This window comes from Schistocerca piceifrons, chromosome 3 (assembly GCF_021461385.2).
Source record: "Schistocerca piceifrons isolate TAMUIC-IGC-003096 chromosome 3, iqSchPice1.1, whole genome shotgun sequence".
Lineage (NCBI taxonomy): Eukaryota > Metazoa > Arthropoda > Insecta > Orthoptera > Acrididae > Schistocerca > Schistocerca piceifrons.
The window spans coordinates 195,709,909-195,734,193 of NC_060140.1; the positions used below are offsets into that span (position 1 = coordinate 195,709,909).

Sequence of the window (24,285 nt, forward strand, 5' to 3'; positions counted from 1 at the left end):
GGGGTTGTGTAGGTAGGTACTTTGGAGATGAAGATAGGTGTTGGTATGGATAGCGGGAAGTGGGGCGGAGGCTGGTGTGTACGTAGGTCGGTAGAATGAAGAGGAGAAGGATGGCGAACGATGGGTAGGGAAGAGGGATGGAGGAGCTTGACGCGGAGTGGGATAGGTGGGGGAGAGTCAGAGTTGGTATGATGGATAAATATAGGGATGGTTTCCATCGTCTGGAAGAACGAGTCGGTTGCCATTGAGTTGGGACTGGATATGGAGTGGGCGTAGGTGAACCCACGGTAGGATGTGACGATATAGGCGCTGCAGCGTACCAGGATTGGTTTCGTGATAGTCTAAAGCTTGAAGTTTTTTCCAGATTTGATGCAGCAAGAAAACTGGAAAGTCTTGTGTAGAAGAATGTCGACGCGAGGCACGGACCTACAGAATTACAGACCAATATCTTTAATATCGGTTAGCTGCAGAATACTTGAGCATATTTTCCGTTCGAATATAAGAAATTTCATTGAGAGGGAAAAGCTTCTAACCACAAATCAGCACGGTTTTAGAAAGCATCGCTCACGCAAAACTCACCTCGCCCATTTCTCACACGACATCTTGCGAATCACGGATGAAGGATGAAAGAATGACTCGATATTCCTAGATTTCCGTAAAACACCGATTCGGTGCTACATGGCCGAGTGTTAACGGAGGTACAAGCATACGGAATAGGTTATAAGTGGCTCGAAGACTTCTTAAGTAACAGAACCCAGTACGGTGTCCGCGACAGCGAATGTTAGAGACAAGGGTACCGCCAGAAGTGCCCCAGGAAAGTGTATTAGAACCGCTACTGTTTTCTACACACATCAATGATCTGGCTGACAGGGTAAGAAACAGTCTGTTGTTATTTTCTGACGATGCTGTGGTGTGTGGGAAGGTGTCGTACTTGAGTGACTGTAGGAGTGTGTAAGATGAGTTTGACATAATTTCTAGTCGGTGTGATGAAAGACAGCTACCTCTAAATATAGTAAAATGTAAGTTAATACGGATGAGTAGGTAAAAGAAGCCCATAATTTTGGGGTAGGATACTAGTAGCGTGCTAGTTGACACAGTCATGCCGGTTATATACCGGGTGATCAAAAAGTCAGTATAAATTTGAAAACTGAATAAATAACGGAATGATGTAGATAGAGAGGTCCACATTGACACACATGCTTAGAATGACATGGGGTTTTATTAGAACCAAAATAATACAAACGTTCAAAAAATGTCTGACAGATGGCACTTCGCCTAATCTGAATAGCAATAACTATCATAACAAAGTAAGACAAATCAAAGATGATGTTCTTTACAGGAAATGCTCAATATGTTCACCATCATTCCTCAACAATTGCTGTAGTCGAGGAGTAATGTTGTGAACAGCACTGTAAAGCATGTCCATAGTTATGGTCAGGCATTGGCGTCGGAAGTTGACTTTCAGCATCACTAGAGTTGTCGGTCGATCACGATACGCTTGCAACTTCAGGTAACCCCAAAGCCAATAATCGCACGGACTGAGGTCTGGGGACCTGGGAGGCCAAGCATGACGAAAGTGGCGGCTGAGCACACGATCATCACCAAACGACGCGCGCAAGAAATCTTTCACGCGTCTAGCAATACTTAGTTTTTTTTTCTTTTGGTTCTAATAAAACCACATGTCATTCCAAGCACGTGTGTCAATTTTTACCTGTCTATCTACATTATTTTGTGGTTTATTAAGTTTTCAAATTTGTACTGACTTTTTGATTACCTGGTATCAAGGCGTAACGTTGCAAAGGAATACGAAATGGAATGGAGCATGGTAGGATTGTAGTAGGGAAGGTGAATGATCGACTAGGAAAATATAGCTCATCTGTGAAGGAAACCGCTTGTAGGACTCTAGTGCGACCCATCGGTGAGTATTGTTAGAGTGTTTGGGATCCGTATCAGGTCAGGATAAAAGAAGACATCGAAGCAGTTAAGAAGGCAGCTGCTAGATTTGTTACCAGTAGGATCGAACAACACGCAAGTGTCATGGAGATGCTTCGGGAACCCAAATGGGAATCAGTGGAGGGAAAGCGACGTACTTTTCGAGGAGCACTACTGGAGGAATTTAGAGAACTGGCGTCTGTTGTTGAATGCAGAGGTGTTGTGACCATAGAAAATTTTAATTTTTATTCTTACTTATGTGACCATAGTAAGAGTCCAGGCTCCATAGGCAAACAGCCAGCCGACATTAAGAAATAGTCCACCAGGACATAGAAAGAAGATAAGCAGCGAAGGCTGCCTAGTATGGCTTGTTGATCAAATAACTTAGTGTTTGACTTCTTGTCAGAGGAAGCAGCACGAATCAAACTTGCGCAATGGAAGACGCAAACACCAGGGCGATAATGCAGCAAGAGAGAGTGTCAGTCATGTGTGGAAAAGACTCGTGTGGAACCAAATTAAGTTGTGTGCAGCTAGAAACGAAAATGTCGTGTGGAACCAAAGGCATTCTTGCGCAAGCCGACCAATTAGAAACGAGAGTGTCGTGTGGAACCATAGGCATTCTTGTGCAATCCGATCACTTAGAAATGAAAGGGTCGTGTGAAACAAATTAACTCGTGTGCACCCAAGTACATGAGAAACGAAATAAAAAGCCAGGCAGCGATATAGCTAGAGACAGAGATTCAGATGCAGATTCAGAGCCAGTGCCGGCAGTTTGGAGATTCCGCAGCGAGACGCCAGGGGGGGCGAGGAGGCCCGTAGCAGCCGATACAGCTCATAAAGACTTCAGCTACGTGAAGACGGTGACAGACTCTGGTGGACACTCAGGAACTGCAGGTCAAGCAGGATTTTTAGAGTTTCATTGGAATAGTGTTGAACAGAGGCTGTTAGTCTTTGTCTCAATTACTTAGAGAGATTACAGTGCTAACCAAGAACATGTGATTGCTTTGTACTTGTTTCTTATATGTACCGGCAATTAGCTTTGAAGTAGCAAGTCCGAATAAATAGACTGAATCTTCACAAGCTGCGACATCATCGAGAAAAAACAGTGTCCCGTATATGTAATAAGTTTCCTTTAATTTACGTCTAGGGTCACAATCTTTTCTGTTTAACAGATTACCGGTTTCGGTCTTTAAAGACCATCATCAGATCTGTCTCATAAAAACAAAGTCCTAATGTACTGCAGCCCATAGTGGCATCGTCAAATGTTAAATGCGGAATCAGCACCAACATAGTCAAATACATACAAATCACTGGTGCATGTGATGTGATTTATATGTATTTGACGATGCTGGTGCTGATTCCGCATTTAACATTTGACGATGCCACTATGGCTGCAGTACATTAGGACTTTGTTTTTATGAGACAGATCTGATGATGGTCTTTAAAGACCGAAACCGGTAATCTGTTAAACAGAAAAGATTGTGACCATAGAAGTAAATTAAAGGAGACTGAATCTTACTAAGGGGTTTATGGCCCAACACCTCACATAAGTATATGTAAGAATAAGCTTGATAGAAACTAACCAATCTTTTCTACCTAGCCGGCTGTTGTGGCCGAGCGGTTCTAGACGCTTCAGTCCAGAACCACGCGGCTGCTACTGTCGTAGGTTCGAATCCTGCCTCGGGTATGGATGTGTGTGATGTCCATAGGTTAGTTAGGTTTAAGTAGTTCTAAGTCTAGGGGACTGATGACCTCAGATGTTAAGTCCCATAGTGCTCAGAGCCATTTGAACCATTTTTCTGCCTATTTCAATTGTGTAACCTAGTTTCAAGAAACTTATTTGCTTCAAACTAAGGAGATTCTCTCCCCCTCATCTCCGATATAAAGGTTGACAGCAATTTATAGCTAACCCATTGTCGTTAACGTCCCGATTGTGCTACGCAGTTCGCACTTACTTAATTTTGGTATAGTGAGGCTGTGCCGGGACGCGACAGAGCGATTCTACTGCCGCCAACGTACATTTTGCGTAAGGAATCGCGGAGATAAGAGAAATTAGTGCTCTCAGAGACGCATACGGTTCTATATGCGAGTGGAGCCGATACGGTGGCCTGTGGAGTGTGTATACAGGGTGTTACAAAAAGGTACGGCGAAACATTCAGGAAACATTCCTCACACACAAAGAAAGAAAATATGTTATGTGGGCATGTGTCTGGAAACGCTTACTTTTCATGTTAGAGCTCATTTTATTACTTCTCTTCAAATCACATTAATCATGGAATGGAAACACACAGCAACAGAACGTACCAGCGTGACTTCAAACACTTTGTTACAGGAAATGTTCAAAATATCCTCCGTTAGCGAGGATACATGTAACCACCCTCCGTCGCATGGAATCCCTGATGCGCTGATGCAGCCCTGGAGAATGGCGTATTGTACCACAGCCGTCCACAATACGAGCATGAAGAGCCTCTACATTTGGCACCGGTTGCGCAGACAAGAGCTTTCAAATGCCCCCATAAATGAAAGACAAGAGGGTTGAGGTCAGGAGAGCGTGGAGGCCACGGAATTGGTCCGCCTCTACCAATCCATCGGTCACAGAATCTGTTGTTGAGAAGCGTACGAACACTTCGACTGAAATGTGCAGGAGCTCCATCGGGCATGAACCACATCTTGTGTCGTACTTGTAAAGGCATATGTTCTAGCAGAACAGGTAGAGTATCCCGTATGAAATCATGATAACGTGCTCCATTGAGCATAGGTGGAAGAACATGGCGCCCAATAAAGACATCACCAACAATGCCTGCCCAAACGTTCACAGAAAATCTGTGTTGACGACGTGATTGCACTACTGCTTGCGGATTCTCGTCAGCCCACACATGATGATTGTGAAAATTTACAATTTGATCACGTTGGAATGAAGCCTCATCCGTAAAGAGAACATTTGCACTGAAATGAGGATTGACACATTGTTGGATGAACCATTCGCAAAAGTGTACCCGTGGAGGCCAATCAGCTGCTGATAGTGCCTGCACACGCTGTACATGGTACGGAAACAACTGGTTCTCCCGTAGCACTCTCCATACAGTGACGTGGTCAACGTTACCTTGTACAGCAGCAACTTCTCTCACGCTGACATTAGGGTTATCGTCAACTGCACGTAGAATTGCTTCGTCCATTGCAGGAGTCCTCGTCGTTCTAGGTCTTCCCAAGTCGCGAGTCATAGGCTGGAACGTACCGTGGTCCCTAAGACGCCGATCAATTGCTTCGAACGTCTTCCTGTCTGGACACCTTCGTTCTGGAAATCTGTCTCGATACAAATGTACCGCACCACGGCTATTGCGCCGTGCTAATACATACATCAAATGGGCATCTGCCAACTCCGCATTTGTAAACACTACACTGACTGCAAAACCACGGTCGTGATGAAGACTAACCTGTTGATGCTACGTACTGATGTGACTGTAGAGCAATGAGTCGCATGTCAACACAAGCACCGAAGTCAACATTACCTTCCTTCAATTGGGCCAACTGGCGGTGAATCGAGGAAGTACAGTACATACTGACGAAACTAAAATGAGCTCTAGCATGGAAATTAAGCGTTTCCGGATACATGTCCACATAACATCTTTTCTTTATTTGTGTGAGAGGAATGTTTCCTGAAAGTTTGGGCGTACCTTTTCGTAACACCCTGTATAGATGTAGACGCTCTTGGTCCTCCATCAGCCGTCAGTCGCCGCCTCGGAGAGCTTACCGGTGTAGCAGGTGGGGCAGGCCCTGGCGCTGCAGTAGGCGCTGCTGACCGCCCTGCCGACCACGGCTGGAGCGCCGCACGAGTACTCACTGGCGGCCGCGGACGGGGGGCCGAGGCGGACGCGGGGCGTCGCTGCCGGCTGCGCGCTCATCTCGCCTCGCTTGGCCCTGGCCGCCTCTCCGCTGGACTGGCTGGCTGGGGGAACTGCTGCTGCCCAGCTACACGCCGACGCTCCGCTCAGCTCTGAATTAAACACAGACGCCGCCAGCCGGTCGAATCGCGGCCAGTCGATACTGCCTGTCTCACGGAAGTACCGTAGTCGGCGCATCTCTATTATGGATGACCACCAGTCTGCTCTAACGGCGTGGGCCGAACAACCCGCGCATCACTCGTAAAGATTTTTCCGCTGTTACCAGCGCCCGCCCACGCCCAGATTAGCCTGCCCGAGAGCGGCACGGACGGGTCCTTTTGCAATTCTGAACAGAGCTCGGGCTAGGCTTCCAGATTTCCAGTACGGCGAGGAACTACCTCGCCAAATAATTCCCCGCATCTGAAGACGAAATGTAGGAAAAAATGAAATGGGCAATTACATTCTGGCAAGTGGGCGATGCTAAGCGCCTGCAATGTCATCCTCTACAGATGCGGCATTTGGATGGGGTATGTTGGGACACGGGATCAACACACCAGCCTCCAGTCATTGTCAACAACCAGAGATTGGAACAGTTGCTTGAGATCCAACTACACTACTGGCCATTAAAATTGCTACCCAAAGAAGAAATGCAGATGATAAACGGGTATTCAATGGACAAATATATTATACTACCACTGACATGTGATTATATATCCACGCAATTTGGGTGCATAGATCCTGAGAAATCAGTACCCAGAACAACCACCTCTGGCCGTAATAACGGCCTTGATACGCCTGGGCATTGAGTCAAACAGAGCGCGGATGGCGTGTACAGGTACAGCTGCCCATCCAGCTTCAACACGATACTACAGTTCGTCAAGAGTAGTGACTGGTCTACTGTGACGAGCCAGTTGCTCGGCCACCATTGACCAGACGTCTTCAATTGGTGAGAGATCAGGAGAATGTACTGGCCAATGCAGAGTCGAACATTTTCTGTAACCAGAAAGGCCCGTACAGGACCTGCAACATGCGGTAGTGCATTATTCTGCTGAAATGTAGGGTTTCGGAGATATCGAATGAAGGGTAGAGCCACGGGTCGTAATACATATGAAATGTAACGTCCACTGTTGAAAGTGGGTCAATGCGAACAAGAGGTGACATGACGAATACACGTTTCCAATGTGCGTTCACTGCGATGTCGCAAAACACGGTTGTAAGCATCATGATGCTGTAAACAGAACCTGGATTCATCCGAAAAATGACGTTTCGCCATTCGTGCACCCAGGTTCGTCGTTGAGTATACCACCGCAGTCGCTCCTGTCTGTGATGCACCGTCAAGGGCAACCGCAGCCATGGTCTCCGAGCTGATAGTCCATGCTGCTGCAAACGTCGTCGAACTGTTCGTGCAGATGGTTGTTGTCTTGCAAACGTCCCCCTCTGTTGATTCATGGATCGAGACGTGGCTGCACGATCCGTTACAGCCATGCGGATAAGATGCCTGTTATCTCGACTGCTAGTGATACGAAGCTGTTGGGATCCAGCACAGCGTTCCCTATTACCCTCCTGAATCCACCGATTCCATATTCTGCTAACAGTCATTGGATCTCGAACAACGTGAGGAGCAATGTCGTGATACGATAAACCGCAATCTCCATAGGCTACAATCCGACCTTTATCAAAGTTGGAAACGTGATGGTACGCATTTCTCCTCCTTACACGAGGCATCGCAACAACGTTTTACCAGGCAACACCGGTCAACTGTTGTTTGAGTATGAGAAATCGGTGGGAAACTTTCCTCATGTCAGCACGTTGTAGGTTTCGCCACCGGCGCCAACCTCGTGTGAATGGTCTGAAAAGCTAATCATTTGCATATCACAGCATCTTCTTCCTGTCGGTTAAATTTCGCGTCTGTAGCACGTCGTCTTCGTGGTGTAGCAATTTAAATGGTCAGTAGTGTACCTTGCCAACTGGTCTCAAGAGGCAGTCACCACTCTATTCCAGGCCTTCCACCAAGGAAAGATCCTTATAGCTGAGTCAGTATAAGTTGATCCCTGACAGCTGCTGTGGGCTGGGCGTAGCAATTTCATGGAGCTACTTCTGTACTGGCGTGAGCTGTCGCCAGCGCACCTGGTGGCAAAGGGTTTGCGAGAAGGTCGGTAGTAAGCATCGGAGCAAGCGAGCCTATGAGGCCAAAGACAAACTCGCAAGAAACGCGCCGTCAACGCCTTCTCGACTGTCAGTATTTAGGTTGCTGCCGCTGACCGGAGGGTCCAGTCAGTCATCCAGGGAATCAACGAGTCGAATCATCAGTCGCAGCACAGTGGGAGTCGCAGTTGCAGTTAGCTCAGCCTCCAGCTCAGAGCCAGGTAGCACATAGCGACCAGAGTAGTGTACATAGCGGACTTGTACTTCACCAGCAGTGAGACTAACATGGGCTATTAAGTAAGAGCTTGCACCACAACAAGTAGCTTAAGTGAAGTGGTTTTCTTATTTAACCCAGTTAATACGTAAGTGCAGTTGTGTTACAGAAAGAGGATACTGGCCACCAAACAACATTCTCCCCTTGCTTCCTACGGTATAAGCCTGCAGTGCCAACGAGACGATACCAAAACCTCAACCAACAACGTTGCGTGGTTTTGCAAACGTCTCTGTAGCAACGTCATAGTGTTGCGTGAGCTGTGAAGACGGCGACTGTTTTCACCTGCAGCGTTAGCGCTTCGCAGTTGAAATCTTGCAACAGTTCTGCAAGCTGTCAGCTATCTTCTTAGACCGTCTCGACTACAGCACCATTCACAATAGAGCCTGTGTCCTCTGAATGTCAGACAGACACATTGACCACTCAGCTTCCAACTATAGAGGCGGACTGGCTCTCCAGATGAAACTCGAACTAACAGTCCTGGCACTACTCATGCCTACTGCCTTGTACACTGAGGAGACGATACGCACACATACAGATGGCGGTGGTATTTCGTACAATAGGGCAGTGCATTGGCGGAGCTGTCATTTGTACTCAGGAGATTCGTGTGAAAAGGTTTCCGAAGTGATTATGGCCGCACGACGGCAAGTAACGGACTGGTACTCGGAGTTAGACGCATGGGGCATTCCGTCTTGGAAATCGTTAGAGAATTCAATATTCCGAGATCCACAAAGAGTATTCCAGAATACCAAATTTCAGACATTACCCCTCACCATGCACAAATCAGCCGTCGACGGCCTTCACGTAACGACCGAGAGCACCAGTGTTCGTGTAGAGTCATCAGGGCTAATAGGCAAGCATCATTCCTTGAAATAACCGCAGAAATCAATGTGGGACGTAAGACGAAAATATCCATTTGACAGTGAGCCGAAATTTGGCATTAATGGGCTATGGAAGCACACGACCAAGGCCTTTCCGATTAATTCCGATTTCAGTGGGTAAGAGCTGATGGTAAGGACTGAGTGGAGCACAGACCCCACGAAGCCTTGGACCGAAGTTACCAACAAGGCACTTTCCAAGCTGATGGTGGCTCCGTAATGATGTTGGCTGTGTTTACATCGAATGAACAGAGTGCTCTGGTCCAACCGAACCGATCACTCACTGCATATGGTTATGTTTAGCAACTTGGAGACCATTCGATGGATTTTTTATGGGTAACAATATACCATGACACCAGGCTATAACTGCTCGCGATTGGTATGAAGAATGTTCTGGACAGTTCGAGCGAATTATTTGGCCAGCTAGATCGACCGACACGAATCTCATCGAAGATTTACGGGTCATAATCGAGAGGTCAGTTCGTGGACATAATCCTGCAACGGCAATACTTTCGCTGATGTCAAGAACGTTCGTCAGACCAATCGCGTACAATTGTAGCCCAGTGCCGTGACGCATTGTCATCCATAAAAATTCCATCGTTGTTTGGGAATAAGAAGTCCATGTATGGCTGCAGATTGTCTCCAACGGGTCGAACATGATATCCAGAAAATGACCGGTCAGTTGAACCAGAGGACCAAGCCCATTCCACGTGAACATGGCGCACACCATTATGGTGTAACCACCAGCTTACACAGTGTCTTGTTGACAACTTGGGTCCGCGGCTTCATAGTGTCCGCGCCACACTCGAACCCTACCATCAGCTCTTAACAACTGAGACTGGGATTCACCTGACCAGGCCACGGTTTTCCTGCCGTCTAGGGTCCATCTGATATGGTCACGAGCGCAGGAGAGGCGCTGGAAGCGATGTCGTCTTGTTAGCAAAAGCACTCACGTCGGTCGTCTGCTGCCATAGCCCATTAATGACAAATTTCGACGCACTGCCCTAACAGATACGTTCGTCGTATGTCTCACATTGATTTTTGTGGTTATTTCACGCAGTGTTGCTTGTTTGTTAGCTCTGACAACTCTACGCAAACGCCGGTGCTCTCGGTCGTTAAGTGAATGCCGTCGGTCTCTGCACTGTCCGTGGTGAGAGGCAATAGCTGAAGTATGGAATCCTCAGCGCACCTTTGACACTGTGGATGTCAGAATACTGAATGGTCTAACGTATTCCGAAATGGAACGTCTCATGTGTCTAGCTCCACTATTCCGTGTTCAGACTCTGTTAACTTCCGTCGTGTGGCTATAATCACGTCGGACACCTTTTCACATGAATCAGCTGATTACGAATGACAATTTCGCTAATGCACTGCACTTTTATACCTCGTTTATGCGGTATTACCGCCATCTGTATGTGCGTATCCGGTGTCTTATTGTGAAGAATCTAATTTTGTGAATGGTGAATTCTGCGAAAATCGGAGAAGTAGGGAATCCGAGCGTTAGAGACGTCATGTTATAGAAGGATTTTGCAAACTGGGCGGAATGATAACATAAGAAATGAGCAGGTTCTACGTAGAATTTGCAACGATAGGATATGTGGAAACACTGATTACAGGAAGGGAGAGAGTGAACAGGTGTTACGGCATCAGAGAGTAACTTCCATAGCATTAGAGCGAGCTGTAGAAGATAAAATCTGTAGTGGATGACAGAGATTGGCATATATCCAATAAATAATTTAGGATATTGGGTGTAAAAGCTGGTCTGAAATGAAGAAGTTGGCAGAGGAGAGTAAGTCATAACGGGCCACATCAGATCATTCAGAAGACTGGCATCCTGAAATAACAAATTTGTGACCAAGATGCCAACTACATGTTGTTGCATTGTGGATGTTGCTTAGGGTCCTTGCATCTAGAAGGGAACCATGAACTGTCCAAATAAATTGCTCTGAACAATGAGCTCTCACGGAAGTTGGCAGAGTATTTACAGTCAATTGCTCTGCGCCCATCTCTTGCTCCAGATCTTCCTCTGTGCAGGACAGGTGCAAGGTAAATAAATGTCAAATAACTGTCCCATTGACGCCTGGATGTTTCAAGGACTGGTCCTCAGTGCTTCGCCCTTAACAGCCTATGTATGTATTCTTTTCCGTAATTTACCTACATCACTGCAGGCAAATGCCGGGGTGGTTCCTTTGAAAGAGCACGGCCGATTTTCTTCCCCATCTTTCTCTAATCCGATGGCCTCGATGTTCGGTCCTCTCCCCCAAGCAAACCAACCAACCTATGTAATCTAGACCCCATAACAAAGTTTCTGTGAAGTCCAGTGTAATTCTGGATCTGGAAGATTAGAGACTCGGACTCATTCTGGCATGAGCAGATCTAGGCTCAGAAACGGTTATGTCTGTCCAACTGAAGCCCTTGGCCTCTCACGGTCCATCTAGTGCTGACTGTGACACTCATTAAAGACTGAACTCATTGAACAGATATTGCGGTTTCCTTATTTGCGACAGGGGACCACCTGATGAATTCAGTAGAAATAAATTTCAATTATCACAATTTTTATTAACACGCCGTTGTGCTCTTAGGCCACAAACAAATTGGCTGCCATTCCTGCACTATAAACTGCTCTTCAACGACTGCTCGCACGTACGCCCTCTGTAGCACTTTTACTGCAATAGTTAACAGACTAACGAACTCAGCTATCAGGTCCGGCTGACTTTGAGATCATGTTCGGCCGCCATGTCTCCTTCTGTCATTTGAAGTGGTGTGGAGAAACCTGCGGGTAGCATATTGCTCTCCAAGGTCAGTTTCAACTTTGCCTCCTATGATGTCGGTATATCTCATCAAGTACCTTCAGCCCTCACAAGGTTCAGTGTACACCATTATATGAATTTCATCACGGATAAAGTCCCTGACAGTGCCGGGAATAGAACGCTGGACCTCTGTATGAGCCCAGTGCCTAGCTAATAGTGAACACCAAAAAATTCTGAAGAAGATTCCAGCAGAGGGGTCGAAACGTCGATCATGTAGAAGAAACTGAAATGTAACGTGACACAGGTTAATATTCCAAAAGATTTTACCTTCAGCTTAAGTACATCCTACAGTATGTTAAGAATACGCCATGAATAAATTTTGTTAAAAAATAAGAGAATGACTCAAAGGCGTATGACCTCGTGAACTGTGTTGCATGATGCAATAAAAATGTGTCAGAAAATCACTACATTATTTGCTCTCTCCCCTAGTCCAGTAACTATAAAAATTCTGGGTAAGTTTAAGCCAGTAACTAATAATTTGTATGTATGACAGTAAGATATAGTATTCAACCACTAGAGATTAAGCAGAGTGTTAAATAAGAAAACACTACTGTTGCAAATCAGGAAAATTAATAACACAAGACCCGAATAGTCTGCTCCATATTTACATGCGCTAGACGACGCTTCACGTCACGTACTTGGCTTACGGTAGGATGGGAAAATAGGTGGAACTGATAGAGTGCTTATACGAAAAAAGTTATGAATACGCGATAAAAAGGAAAAATCATGTGGGATTTATAAAGGGTTAAAGTATGTTCCACCAGCTTTCGAGTTTTGGGTTTTCCTACAGATGAAACCTCAATCGCCGCTTCCCTAACCCTGCTTTGCAAATAGCTGCAGAAAGTGAGCTTATAAAGTAAGAAAAATGTTAGCGATGTTTAAGTTTAATGTCGTAAGTAGGAACGATGGACGTGAAGTTCTTCTGGCTCATTTACAGGCAAATTACTGCCGGTTCCGGAAACATTAAGAAGCCTTCAGAGCGGCTGGTAGACCATTTTTTTACGAGTTAGAGATACCCAAGGGAGCACCGCGCCGCGTGTTGAGCTTTAAGAGGGATAAAGAGACGCAGATAAACAGGAGCGCCCTAATTTTGGCGAAAAACGCGGTACACCTGTAACGGTGGAGCAATTGTGCGCCGTGAGCGCTAATGCAGTCTTGCTGATAGCTCTTAGCACAACGCTTCATCACCGGAGGCTTTCTATGGTAAATGCGTCCACATTAAGGTACGACTAATGTAATTACTGTCACAGCAGCTTATCGGTAATCTACTTTAACTTAGTATCCAGATATAACCGTATCTTTTCCTTTTTAGTCACGTGTTGCATTTCTGCACCGCCAAGGCGTTAGCCATTCTAGAACAGCTGACATCCGCGATCGTGCGATTATTCAGGTGTGGTCGGAAATGGTGTTGTTTGTTATCAGGTTGTTCCATAGCTGTATTTACGACAATACTCTGCAAACCACGGTGCATGCCAGAGGGCGCATTCCATTGAACCGCTTATCAGAGTTTCGTCCCGTTCCATTCGCGTATGAAGAGCGTGAACTTCGCTGTCCCTACGGGAGCGATACGTAGAGATTTTTGTACGTTCCTAATGAGTCACTCAGTACTGATTTGTGCAACTTTTAAAGTAAAATTACACAGGGTAATAGGGTCTATCCTCAAATGTGTACTAGTCCAGGTTCTTCAGTAGTCCTGTGACTCTCTGTCGCGTGTGAAACAAACTATCACCATTCGTGCTACTTTTTTTCTATGCGTTCAATATCCCCTGTTAGTCCTATTTTGTACGTGTCCCACACATTTGTTTGCACGAAAGTTGTTCACTTAAAAGTGAATACGCACATACATTTCCGATGTGCTAGAAGTCAGCATATAGTTCCAGTTACAACAACCTAGCTGACCTGTATTTGTCGTATAATGTAGGGCCAACAGGAACTACATTTAATCTTATTGATAGTAACTTAGTCCTATCTTCTTGCTGAACGGCCGGCCGAAGTGGCCGCGCGGTTCTGGCGCTGCAGTCTGGAACCGCGGGACCGTTACGGTCGCAGGTTCGAATCCTGCCTCGGGCATGGATGTGTGTGATGTCCTTAGGTTAGTTAGGTTTAACTAGTTCTAAGTTCTAGGGGACTAATGACCTCAGCAGTTGAGACCCATAGTGCTCAGAGCCATTTGAACCATTTTTTTTCTTCCTGAACGCAACGACTGAGAGTGGCATGAGAGCACCAGTTAGCAGCTTTTATACCGAAACAGTCGATTCCGGCTGCCTTGCTTTTCAACTTTATCGTATTTCTCGGACACTTCTACGACGAGTTTCAAAGCTAACATATGCAAGTGCAATATAGGGTGTTTAATTACTGTAAGTACAAACAAAAGGGGCGAGTAGAAGATAATCAAACAAGCAAATAATCCTAACACCATGGGTCTGGTTGCCAATGGTTTCCCCGATACGACATACGAGTGGGTGCTGAAAAGTAATGCCTTCGAATTTTCTATTCTGTTCTCAATACCGGCTGACGTACTGCGTGTCGTGCACGCTACTCCTTCGATTTTCCCGCCTCGCTGACGCACGTTGCAACCATCTGCCGCTGGAGGGATCCGAATTGTAGCATGTAACATGGTGCGGTGTACACTGAAGCGGCAAAAAGCTGGTATAGGCATGCGTATCCAAATACAGAGATATGTAAACAGGTAGAATATGGCGCTGCGGTCGGCAATGCCTATATAAAACAAGTGTCTGGCGCAATTGTTAGATCGGTTACTGCTTCTACAATGGCAGGTTATCAAGATTTAATTGAGTTTGAACGTGTTGTTATAGTCGGCGCACGAACTATGGGACATAGCATCTCCGAGGTAGCGAGGAGGTGGGGATTCACCTGTAAAACCATTTCATAAGTCTACAGCGAATGTCAGGAATTTTGTGAAACATCAAATCTACGACATCGCTGCGGTCGTAAAAAGATCCTGCAAGAACGGGACCAACAACGACTGAAGAGAGTCGTCCAACGTGACAGAAGTGCAACCCTTCCGCACTCTGCTGCAGATTTCAATGCTGGGCCATCAACAAGTGTCAGTTTGCGAACTGTTCAACGAGACATCATCGATATGGGCTTTAGGAACCGAAGTCCAACTCGTGTACCCTTGATGACTGCACGACACAAACTTCACGCCTCGCCTGGGGCCGTCAACACCGACATTGGACTGTTGATGACTGGAAACATATTGCCTGTCTCGTTTCAAATTGTATCGAGTGGACGGACGTTTAAGGGTACGGAGACCTCCTCATGAATCCATGGACCCTGCATGTCAGCAGGGGACTGTTCAAGCTGGTGGAGGCTCTGCAATGGTTTGGGACGTCTGCAGTTGCAGTGATATGGAACCCCTGACACGTCTAGATACCACTATAACAGGTGACGCGCACGTAAGCATCCCGTCTGATCACCTGCGTCCATTCACGTCCATTGTGCATTCCAACGGACGTGGGCAATTCCAGTGGGAAAATGCGACACCCCACACTTCCAGAACCGCTACAGAGTGGCCCCAGGAACACTCTTCTGATTTTAAGCACTTCCGCTGGATATCAGACTTCTCAGACATGAATATTATTGAGCACAGCTGGGATGCCTTGCAACGTGCCGTCCAGAAGAGATCTCCACCCCTCTTACTCTTACGGATTTGTGGACAGCCCTGCATGATCCATGGTGTCAGTTCCCTCCAGCACTACTTCAGACATTAGTCGAGTCCATGCCACGTCGCGTTGCGTCACTTCTCCATGCTCGCAAGGGGTCCTAGATGATATTAGGCAGGAGTACCAGTTTCTTTGGCTCTTCAGTATATGTCATTGCGCGAGGAACAGCGTGTTGTTATCGAGTTTCAAATTCGAAGAGTTCGTCCACACACAGAGCACCATCTCCTTCAGCGTGACAGTGGCAGGCCATACACGAACCCTGTGAAGTCTGCAGCAGTCCGACGCCTCTGATCCACTGTCATCGATCATGCTCCGTACAGTGCTGACTTGGCCCCATCCGATTTTCGTCTGTTTCCAAAACCTAGGGAACACATTCGAGGACTTCACTCTGATAGCGATCAAGCGATCTAAGCAGAAGTGAGGTTGTGGCTTCGACAACAAATTCAATTATTCTACAGTGACGGTATCAGTAAACATGTCTCTGGGTGGAAGAACTATTTTCTTAGCCAGCGTAACTATCTTGGGAAGTAAATATACAGACTTGAAGAGCAGAGGTGTAGAATGTTAATAACGTTTATTTAATTTTAAAAAAAGCTTTATGAGTTTTAGGATAAAAAATTCGAAGTTATTATTTTTCAATACGCTCTCGTAGTACTACTGAGTACGTGAACATCTTATAACAGAGCTTACGAGTATCCGAACTGCAGATATGTCCTAGAGGACAAACACATTACAAGCGTTCCACAAGACCATCATTCATGTGGAGGAAGGCTTCAGCATGTCATGTCGTCATGTCATCGACGTTTGTACTCGTTCAAATATCCCCGGCGTTTTCCGAATGTACTGATAACCATCTACAACGCGATCCCGGAATTCTTGTAAATTATCAACATGGTGGGAATAAACCGAATCGTTTTAGTATACCCACACAAAAAAGTCCAATGGGTCCCGTCGCGAGACTTAGAGTAGTCTATATCCGGAATAGCGATAAAATCAAATTAGTGATGTTTGTAACTTGTAATTTACTCCTTACTTGGTGTGTTTCGAAATTAACGCAGCCTTAGGCCTTAACACTGTCATAACATTAGCAACACTGCGCTTGTGTATACGTATATGAGCGAAACCGTTAATTTCCAGACCTACGGTTGTTAGTTACGCTAATTACGCATACTAAAATACACCAGAAACCTCTTTTTGATGTCCTGAAGATGTGCGAAATAAAACAGATGCAAGATGTATTACTTATAACTGAATGTAATCCCATGGTGAATTTCTTTTCCATTCAATGGTCTGTCACGCAATAGGGAAACCATAACATTTCACTTTAGAGTATTGGAGCATTCTATAGCATTTTTTCTTTCAACAGTCCAACTATTATGTTTCTTACGAGATACTATGATGTCTTATTGTGAATGTAATCAGCTACTACGTACGCTGTTTCTTTTCTTTTCTTTCATTTTTTATAATTAGTCATACAATTTTGTGATGGGGGGTTGGCTGCGTGGCATATACTTCAAATGACGGTAAAAGCAGCAGTACTAATGCTAACATTTCGTGCTCAGCAATTTAAAAAGAACGTATGACATCTTATTGCTCAATTGTTTTGCATTTGTTGGGGGAACAATAATGTTTGAGGACTATCCAAACTTACTGACGTTGCATGAAACTCCACTACAATCTCCACGTAGAGCTTTTAAAAATGTACAGCTATTAGCAAATAATCTAAAGTACACTAATTAACACTTAATCGTTTACAGAAAGCCTCTCCGTATCGTATAAAGCGTGAGACGGCCGCTAGGATGGCGACATCTATCAGTTATGTTTGCCACGCCCGTTATGGGCTCCCTTTCTTTGCTAACTGTGTTTGGAAAGTATACTGCCAAGAGTCAATATCGGATTCATTTTTTCACGTAGTAATTAGTTTACGATCTCAGAGTCAATGTTTGGAACAACTATTTCATTTCCCGGTAACCAGTGCGTCCGCAAAAAGACTCGCTGGAACGAGGACAGAGTCAATATTGACGGACCCAAAAAAAGGGAGAGACAGCGCAGTTTATAGGGAAATTAAATTTTTTAAATTGGAATTATTAATTATAGGAGGACAGGCAATACATGTCGATGTCCTGATACACAGAGAGATTTCTCAAAACGTCGTGTTGCTCTTCGTGTGCTTTAGATGAACGCGAAAATTGAAAATTTTTATCAATACAGCATCCCCGATGTTAAAAGCACTTTTACGTGATTTGATTCGTTCATAGGGGTTATGGAATCGTCCAGAATCTGTGGTAGCATTTATAATATTATTCTGCAGCGGTATATCTCATTCGTTGACAATATTATTAACATTACACAGCTTCACGCGATTACTTCAGTCATATTCGTAAGTCTTATGATCAGAAAAAGCATTTAGTAGAAACATGAAATGTTGTTGTGTAGAACACGAGTTCTAGTTCTTGTACGAAAATATTAAGCGAGTCATAAAAGCCACAAAGAAGCTCAAAATTTAATTTGAACAACGACTCTTTTTTAGTTGATGATTCGATGTAAGGGTAGCGCAGATTTAGAGGAATGTTGACTCTTTTATAAGCAGCAATAAGACATTTGCTTCATACAGTGTTACGAGATGTTCCCGAACTGTGAAGAGAGCCACCATTTCAGCAGAGAATACTACTGCGTGGAACAGTTGTTGTTGTTGTCGTCGTCTTAAGTCAGAATACGAGTTTTATGCAATCTTACGACGTGTTCTAGCAACCGGTCCGTTCTTTTCGTAAAGTTTTGCTTTAAATGTCTTTTTTTCCTAATTTGATTCTGCAACTCTTTGTCACTCCTTTCCCTCCTGTTAATGCCTGTTAACCTGAGAAAGTGGAGTTACACCGTGGTTCAGAGCCCATGTTATGCCGTAGCTCTCCTTATAATTGGCTTCAGTTAGTTGAAAGATCAGATGAAGATAATGGCACGACACCTCAAACGGTTTCATGCCTACCAAAGCGCTATGATGTTCTGGTTGATGACAGCTCTACCTACTTCTTCCCATATGTTTTTCAGCATTCTTCTGTAGCACCACAGTTCTAAGGCCTCCATTCATTTCTTGTTCTTGTTTCATCTGCTCTTCGACAACGTTGCATCTCCTCAAGCTAGACTCCAGACAAACGCCTTCAAAAAGACTTCCTGTCACATAAATTTACGTTAAATGTTAACAAATACGTCTTTTGCAAAAATACTTGCTATTGATTCCCCCCGTCGGGGGTTCGAGTTCTCCCTTGGGAATGGATGTGTGTGTCGTCTTTAGCATAAGTTAGTTTAAGTTACATTAAGTAGTGTGTAAGCTTAGGTACCGATGACCTCAGTAGTTTTGTCCTATAAGACCTTACCACAAATATCCAAAAATTTCTTGCTATTGCCAGCCTGCATTCTGCATGCCTTCTATTTCGTTCATCGCCAGGTAGTTTGTTGCCCAATGCTAATTTATTCATCATCACCTAATTTGATACCACAAAATTTCATCACACTTGTTTCACTATTTTTATATTCATTTTATAACTTTGTTTCAAGACAGTATCTATTCGGTTCAGCTGGTATCTCATCTAATTTACGGTCCCTTAGAGAATTACGAAGTCATCGACAAATCTCAGAGTTTTTATTTCTGCTCACTCAATTTTAATTCTCTTTTAAAATTTCTTTTTAGTTTTTCTCACTGCATGACCCATGTAAAGATGAAATCACATCGGATTACGCTACGGCTATATCCCACTCCCTACTCAACCACTCCTTCCCTTTCATGTCCTCCCACTCTGACAACTGGAGTCTGGTTTCTGTGCACATTGTAGGTAATCTTTTGCTCACTGTATTTTATCCCTGTCACTTTATGCAAAACTTTTTTGAAATGTTCAAATGCTATATGTGTAGATTTAGCTTTCTTATTTCTATTTTATGACGTAAGTCGTACGTGCAGTATTGCCTGACGTGTTTCTAAATTTTTCCGGAATCCAAACTGATCCTCCCCAAAGTAAGCTTATAACAGTGTCTCCATTCCAAAACACGAATACGATGAGAGAGCCTTAGCTCCCAGCCGAATACACGCTCACATCACTCTCTCATCGACGGCCATTCCAGGAAAACACCAGTAGTGAAGTATAGATTCCGACGTCGGGCGAACTATATCAAGCGCGCAACGGCACTGCGTGGACATAGACAGTGAGTTACTGCACGGAAACGCAACTGAAGTTCGACATCACGTCGGATGGTCTTTCAGATGCTTTCGTGTGCTCCAAATCTCGAACAGGTACGTAACATAACCTAGCATTCCTCATAACAAGCTCAATGTAGAATTTTTAACATCTGTGTCATACATGGGTTCCAATGGCTCATAGACAGCTGAAAATAAATAAATAATTGGAGTTGGGAAATAATTATTTATTGTGCAGTATCGGGCCGGAACTCTTTCTTGAAATTAAACTGTTTATTTACACTGCACCAAACTTCATCGAACGCAATCACCTCTCTGGCTGTGGAAGCGTAATTTACAATAGACGTGTTGTTGAGCTGCAACGGAACACAAGAAAATTGGAGGTGGTGCGAAGCCTGTCGGACAGACGGCAATATGTACGGATGTTTCCAGCAGTGAATGGATGAATCAATAGAACTCATTGGAATACAAACGTATCTCATGGCGAAATCGATCGCCATTGGCTAAATATCCTCATTAACTACATAAAATCGCAGCATTAGTCTTCGATTCTTTTGACCTAGCCCTCTTACATGCCTATTTCCGATGGAGGGCAAGAAAATGTGTTTAGTAAACCACTTGTTAAACTATTCATCATCACGTACAAGTGTGCCGATGTTTTCTGATCCTAAACAGTGCGAAAGGCATCTACTGTTCAGACCCTTCCATGCCGCGTATTGGCGCACACAGCGATCGACATTTGCCTGCCTCAAACATCTGTAGTAATTTATCTATTTCTTGGGATAGTGCACCTCTGGATAGAAACTGTAAGTTATGTCTTACAAATCTGTGTGAGCTTTGATGGGACTCCACCAATAAGGAAGCTTGTCGGTGGAATTGGTTCACAAAGTTTCGTGACGGGAGGACAAAGACACACTTTTGCCTTCCTCCTGCTGTCATTACACTGAAGGGCAGATTCTACCTCGCAGCATAGACGCTTTGTCTTGTGACAGTGAATTGAGCATTTACAGAGGGTTATGGTGAGAGGGTTTCTCTGCATTTACATACCTGTACGCTAATTAGTTTCCCACATTAAAGAGCAGTAGACTTCTTTCCATTATACATTTTGTAATAGAGTTTAATATGGTAAATGTAGGATCTTTGTTCGCGCATCCAACTTTTCAGAGCACCTGTGATCACTAACCAATATTATTTCAGTCATCCAAGGCTTCAAGAGGCACATCTCGTTGCTTTATCACTCATCAAATAATATTTCGGCCATTAATGCTAATATGTGGTGATTTTCTTTCGTGTGTTGTATCCGGACGATAATACAAGGCTCATGGATTTGCATACGAAAGGTGATATCTTGTATTCAGTTATTAAAGAATAGCATAATTTTGGATTTTTATGGGCTTATTTTCATTCCTCCCGGTCTGTATTCAAGTTAACCTACCACGTGTTCCATATTTCACATGTGTTAACTCAGGAAGTACGTTCGCGAATTATAATACAGTCATTTTAATTACATTTTGAGCCATGAACGAATAGCTGCAACTTGCATGATAATGCTGTGTGACGAAGTGGCCATTTGGATGCACTTTAATACATTTTATTATGTCTTGTCCACACTTTTATTATTTCCAAAAACACCTTTTGTGTTTTATAGCCTTTGAAAATGACTGAATGTCGAAACGCGTTAGCTGTTTTTGGAAATAATAAAAGGGTGGTCAAGACATAACAAAAGTTATGAAAGTGAATGAGAAAATAATCTACTTTAATCAAAAGTTACAATTTATTAAATAAAGATTTTAGCTATACAGCTAAGTTTATGGTGCTGTTGAACTTCGAAACATGACACAACGAAAACGAAGACATCGAGGTGATTTCTCCTGTCACCCTAACTCTGGGTTTCTCATATTATAACGTATTGTAAGCTAAAAACATTTGCATGCCACGAATATGTCTATAACATGCAACTCTTGTACATGCGTGGTTAGTAATTGCATGAGATCTATTGTAAGCACTATAATTTCAGTTTTATATTGCTCATTTTTTTAATTACGTTGTACTTTGCGAAAGTTCTTGCTAGGACGAAACTTAATATAAAGTTAGTCAGATTGCGTTTATTCACGTATAGGTCAAATTTTATACAAACGGGTAATGTTTCAGGGCATAAAAATCGGAGTCCTAGTCTTTTATGAACTCACAGGTTAAAATATGCGGCAGTGGCAGCCTTTTATGTATAGGTACGAGCACACAGTTTATGATCAGACAACAGTAGCACACTTGTACTTAAGGACGAATAGCTTCTGAGTAGATCCATATGACTAGCAATCCTCGTCACATAGTTATTGAAAAAGTATTATACAGGGTGATTCAAAAAGAATACCACAACTTTAGGAATTTAAAACTCTGCAACGACAAAAGGCAGAGCTAAGCACTATCTGTCGGCGAATTAAGGGAGCTATAAAGTTTCATTTAGTTGTTCATTTGTTCGCCATTTCAGCCAATAAAGTTTTTGGTCCCTTTTTCTTCGAAGGTGCTACTGTAACTGGACTACAGTATCTGTAGATGCGGTTACGGAGGGACATGTGCTGAGCACGCCGCTCTCCCGGTCGTATGTGTTTCCGAGACCGGACTCACAATGACTAGGTAGTAGAAAACGATTTTGTGAGCAATGAGTGAAGTGACCGTTATAGTGAAAAGCGATGTGCTCAGTGATGCTGTGAACTAATGACGTGCCAAACAGAACGAAGTATCTCTTGTCTCGTTTCCGTACAAGGCTACACTCCATAGAAATACCTACACTTAAATATATATTCTATAATAATAAATTTCTTTTTTCCAGAAACGGTTTTTCTTGTTATTGTCAGAGCAGAAGCTTCTGAAACGCGTTACTACAGATAAAAGTTGCAGTGTTGAAAATTATACTGCATCAAATAGCAGAAAAGAAATTTGTGGCATAATTTGACTATAAGGAGGGGTATGTGGGTGGGACGCTCCGTGTGCCATCAAGGAATCGTAAATCTTCAATCTGGTAATGGGAGGAAGTCTGTGGTCGAGGTCTGAATAGAGATGGATTAAGGCTGCAGTAGTTACGCAGAGATGAAGAGTGTTGCGCAGTATGGAGCAGCGTGGAGAGCTGCATCAGACCAGTCTTTTGACTGAAGACAACAACAAAAACAAGATCTCTTGTATCAACGATGCAGGTTCCCGGCGAGAGTGGCTTAAACATGACGTATCGCGTGCCTCGGTGACACTGTTTTCCAGATAAAGCGGAGTAAATTTTGGGGAGGCTCCACCATTCGAAGTGTCGCAACAACAGCAGAAGAATCTCCATATTCAACGTAAGTTCATTCTTGTCAGGTCTACAAAACAATTATTCCGCTTAATTTGCCTCATCAAGATCTGTCTTTCTGGAGCAAAAAAGTCGATCTGTATAAAAAAGAAATACAGTTTATGCCTGTATGTCGGTGAATAACGCAGTTGAAGGAAAACACGTTGATCGTCCTTTTATTCAGATGAAAAGAGATGACAGTCATTGAAAGTCATTTGAGGAGAAACGCGTGTATTTCCTTCTATCTGCAGAGAAACGAGGGCAAAGAGAACCGCGTAAAAATGTGTACAACGCGTCGTCGTACTCTGGGTGCAGTCTTTTGGTATAGTGTTCCTCTTGCGCTTGAGAAGTCGGGAACACGTGACGGAATGGTTCTCGGCACAGCGTGGGCCGCTTCCTGCTTAAAGCAGAACATCTGGACGGCGTTGGCTGCCCTCCGCTCAGCCGTCGTAGCTGCCGTTTAGGACATCCAGAAGGGGCCTTGTGAAGAGACACAATTACTTTCTTAGCGGGATAGCACCCGCTAGTTCCCGCAACACTTGCTGTGACCTTAATCTAACAAGCGGGTCGGTATTTTCCGCGAATGGTTTTAGATGGGTACTTGGAGCAAATAAAAATTTTATATCACACAAATGCACATATCTGAATGTCTTCTCTGCTTCTCTGATACCGATATCTCACCGGTCCATTTCATTTCCTCCGTATCATATGCGACGTATTTCCTTAATTGCGAATGAAATGACGAACTTCAGAGTGAACAGCGAACTACTTGATATTCGAAATTAAGGAATGCTAAATTCTTGATACTATAATTTCTCTGGAACTAGTAGTAAGATTTCGGAGAGTGAAACATAGTTGAATTCTTCTCCTTCAGACTGATGATGCTACCAGCAGAAACTACTACAAGTGCATTACAAAAGACGAAGAATATAGCGCTGTCGGTTTGCGCTTAATACAGGGTGATTCAAAAAGAATACCACAACTTTAGGAATTTAAAACTCTGCAACGACAAAAGGCAGAGCTAAGCACTATCTGTCGGCGAATTAAGGGAGCTATAAAGTTTCATTTAGTTCGCCATTTCAGCCAATAAAGTTTTTGGTCCCTTTTTCTTCGAAGGTGCTACTGTAACTGGACTACAGTATCTGGAGATGTTAGAGAATTGGCTGTTCCCTCAGCT

The 24,285-nt window shown here is 44.0% G+C and overlaps 1 protein-coding gene across 4 annotated transcripts in view; it reads right to left on the bottom strand.

Moving 5' to 3' along the window:
- LOC124788337 (complexin) overlaps positions 1–24,285 on the bottom strand; it is a 723,750-nt gene that overhangs the window by 222,717 nt on the left and 476,748 nt on the right. For 2 of the 4 annotated variants that reach the window (XM_047255593.1, XM_047255591.1), the window contains exon 1: positions 5,774–5,850. The exons of the other annotated variants lie outside the window; for them this stretch is intronic. In XM_047255593.1, coding sequence (XP_047111549.1) covers positions 5,774–5,834 — 61 coding nt within the window. In that variant the 5' untranslated portion in view covers positions 5,835–5,850. Of the gene's footprint in view, positions 1–5,773; positions 5,851–24,285 lie in introns of those variants that run through there. 4 annotated transcript variants of the gene reach the window in all.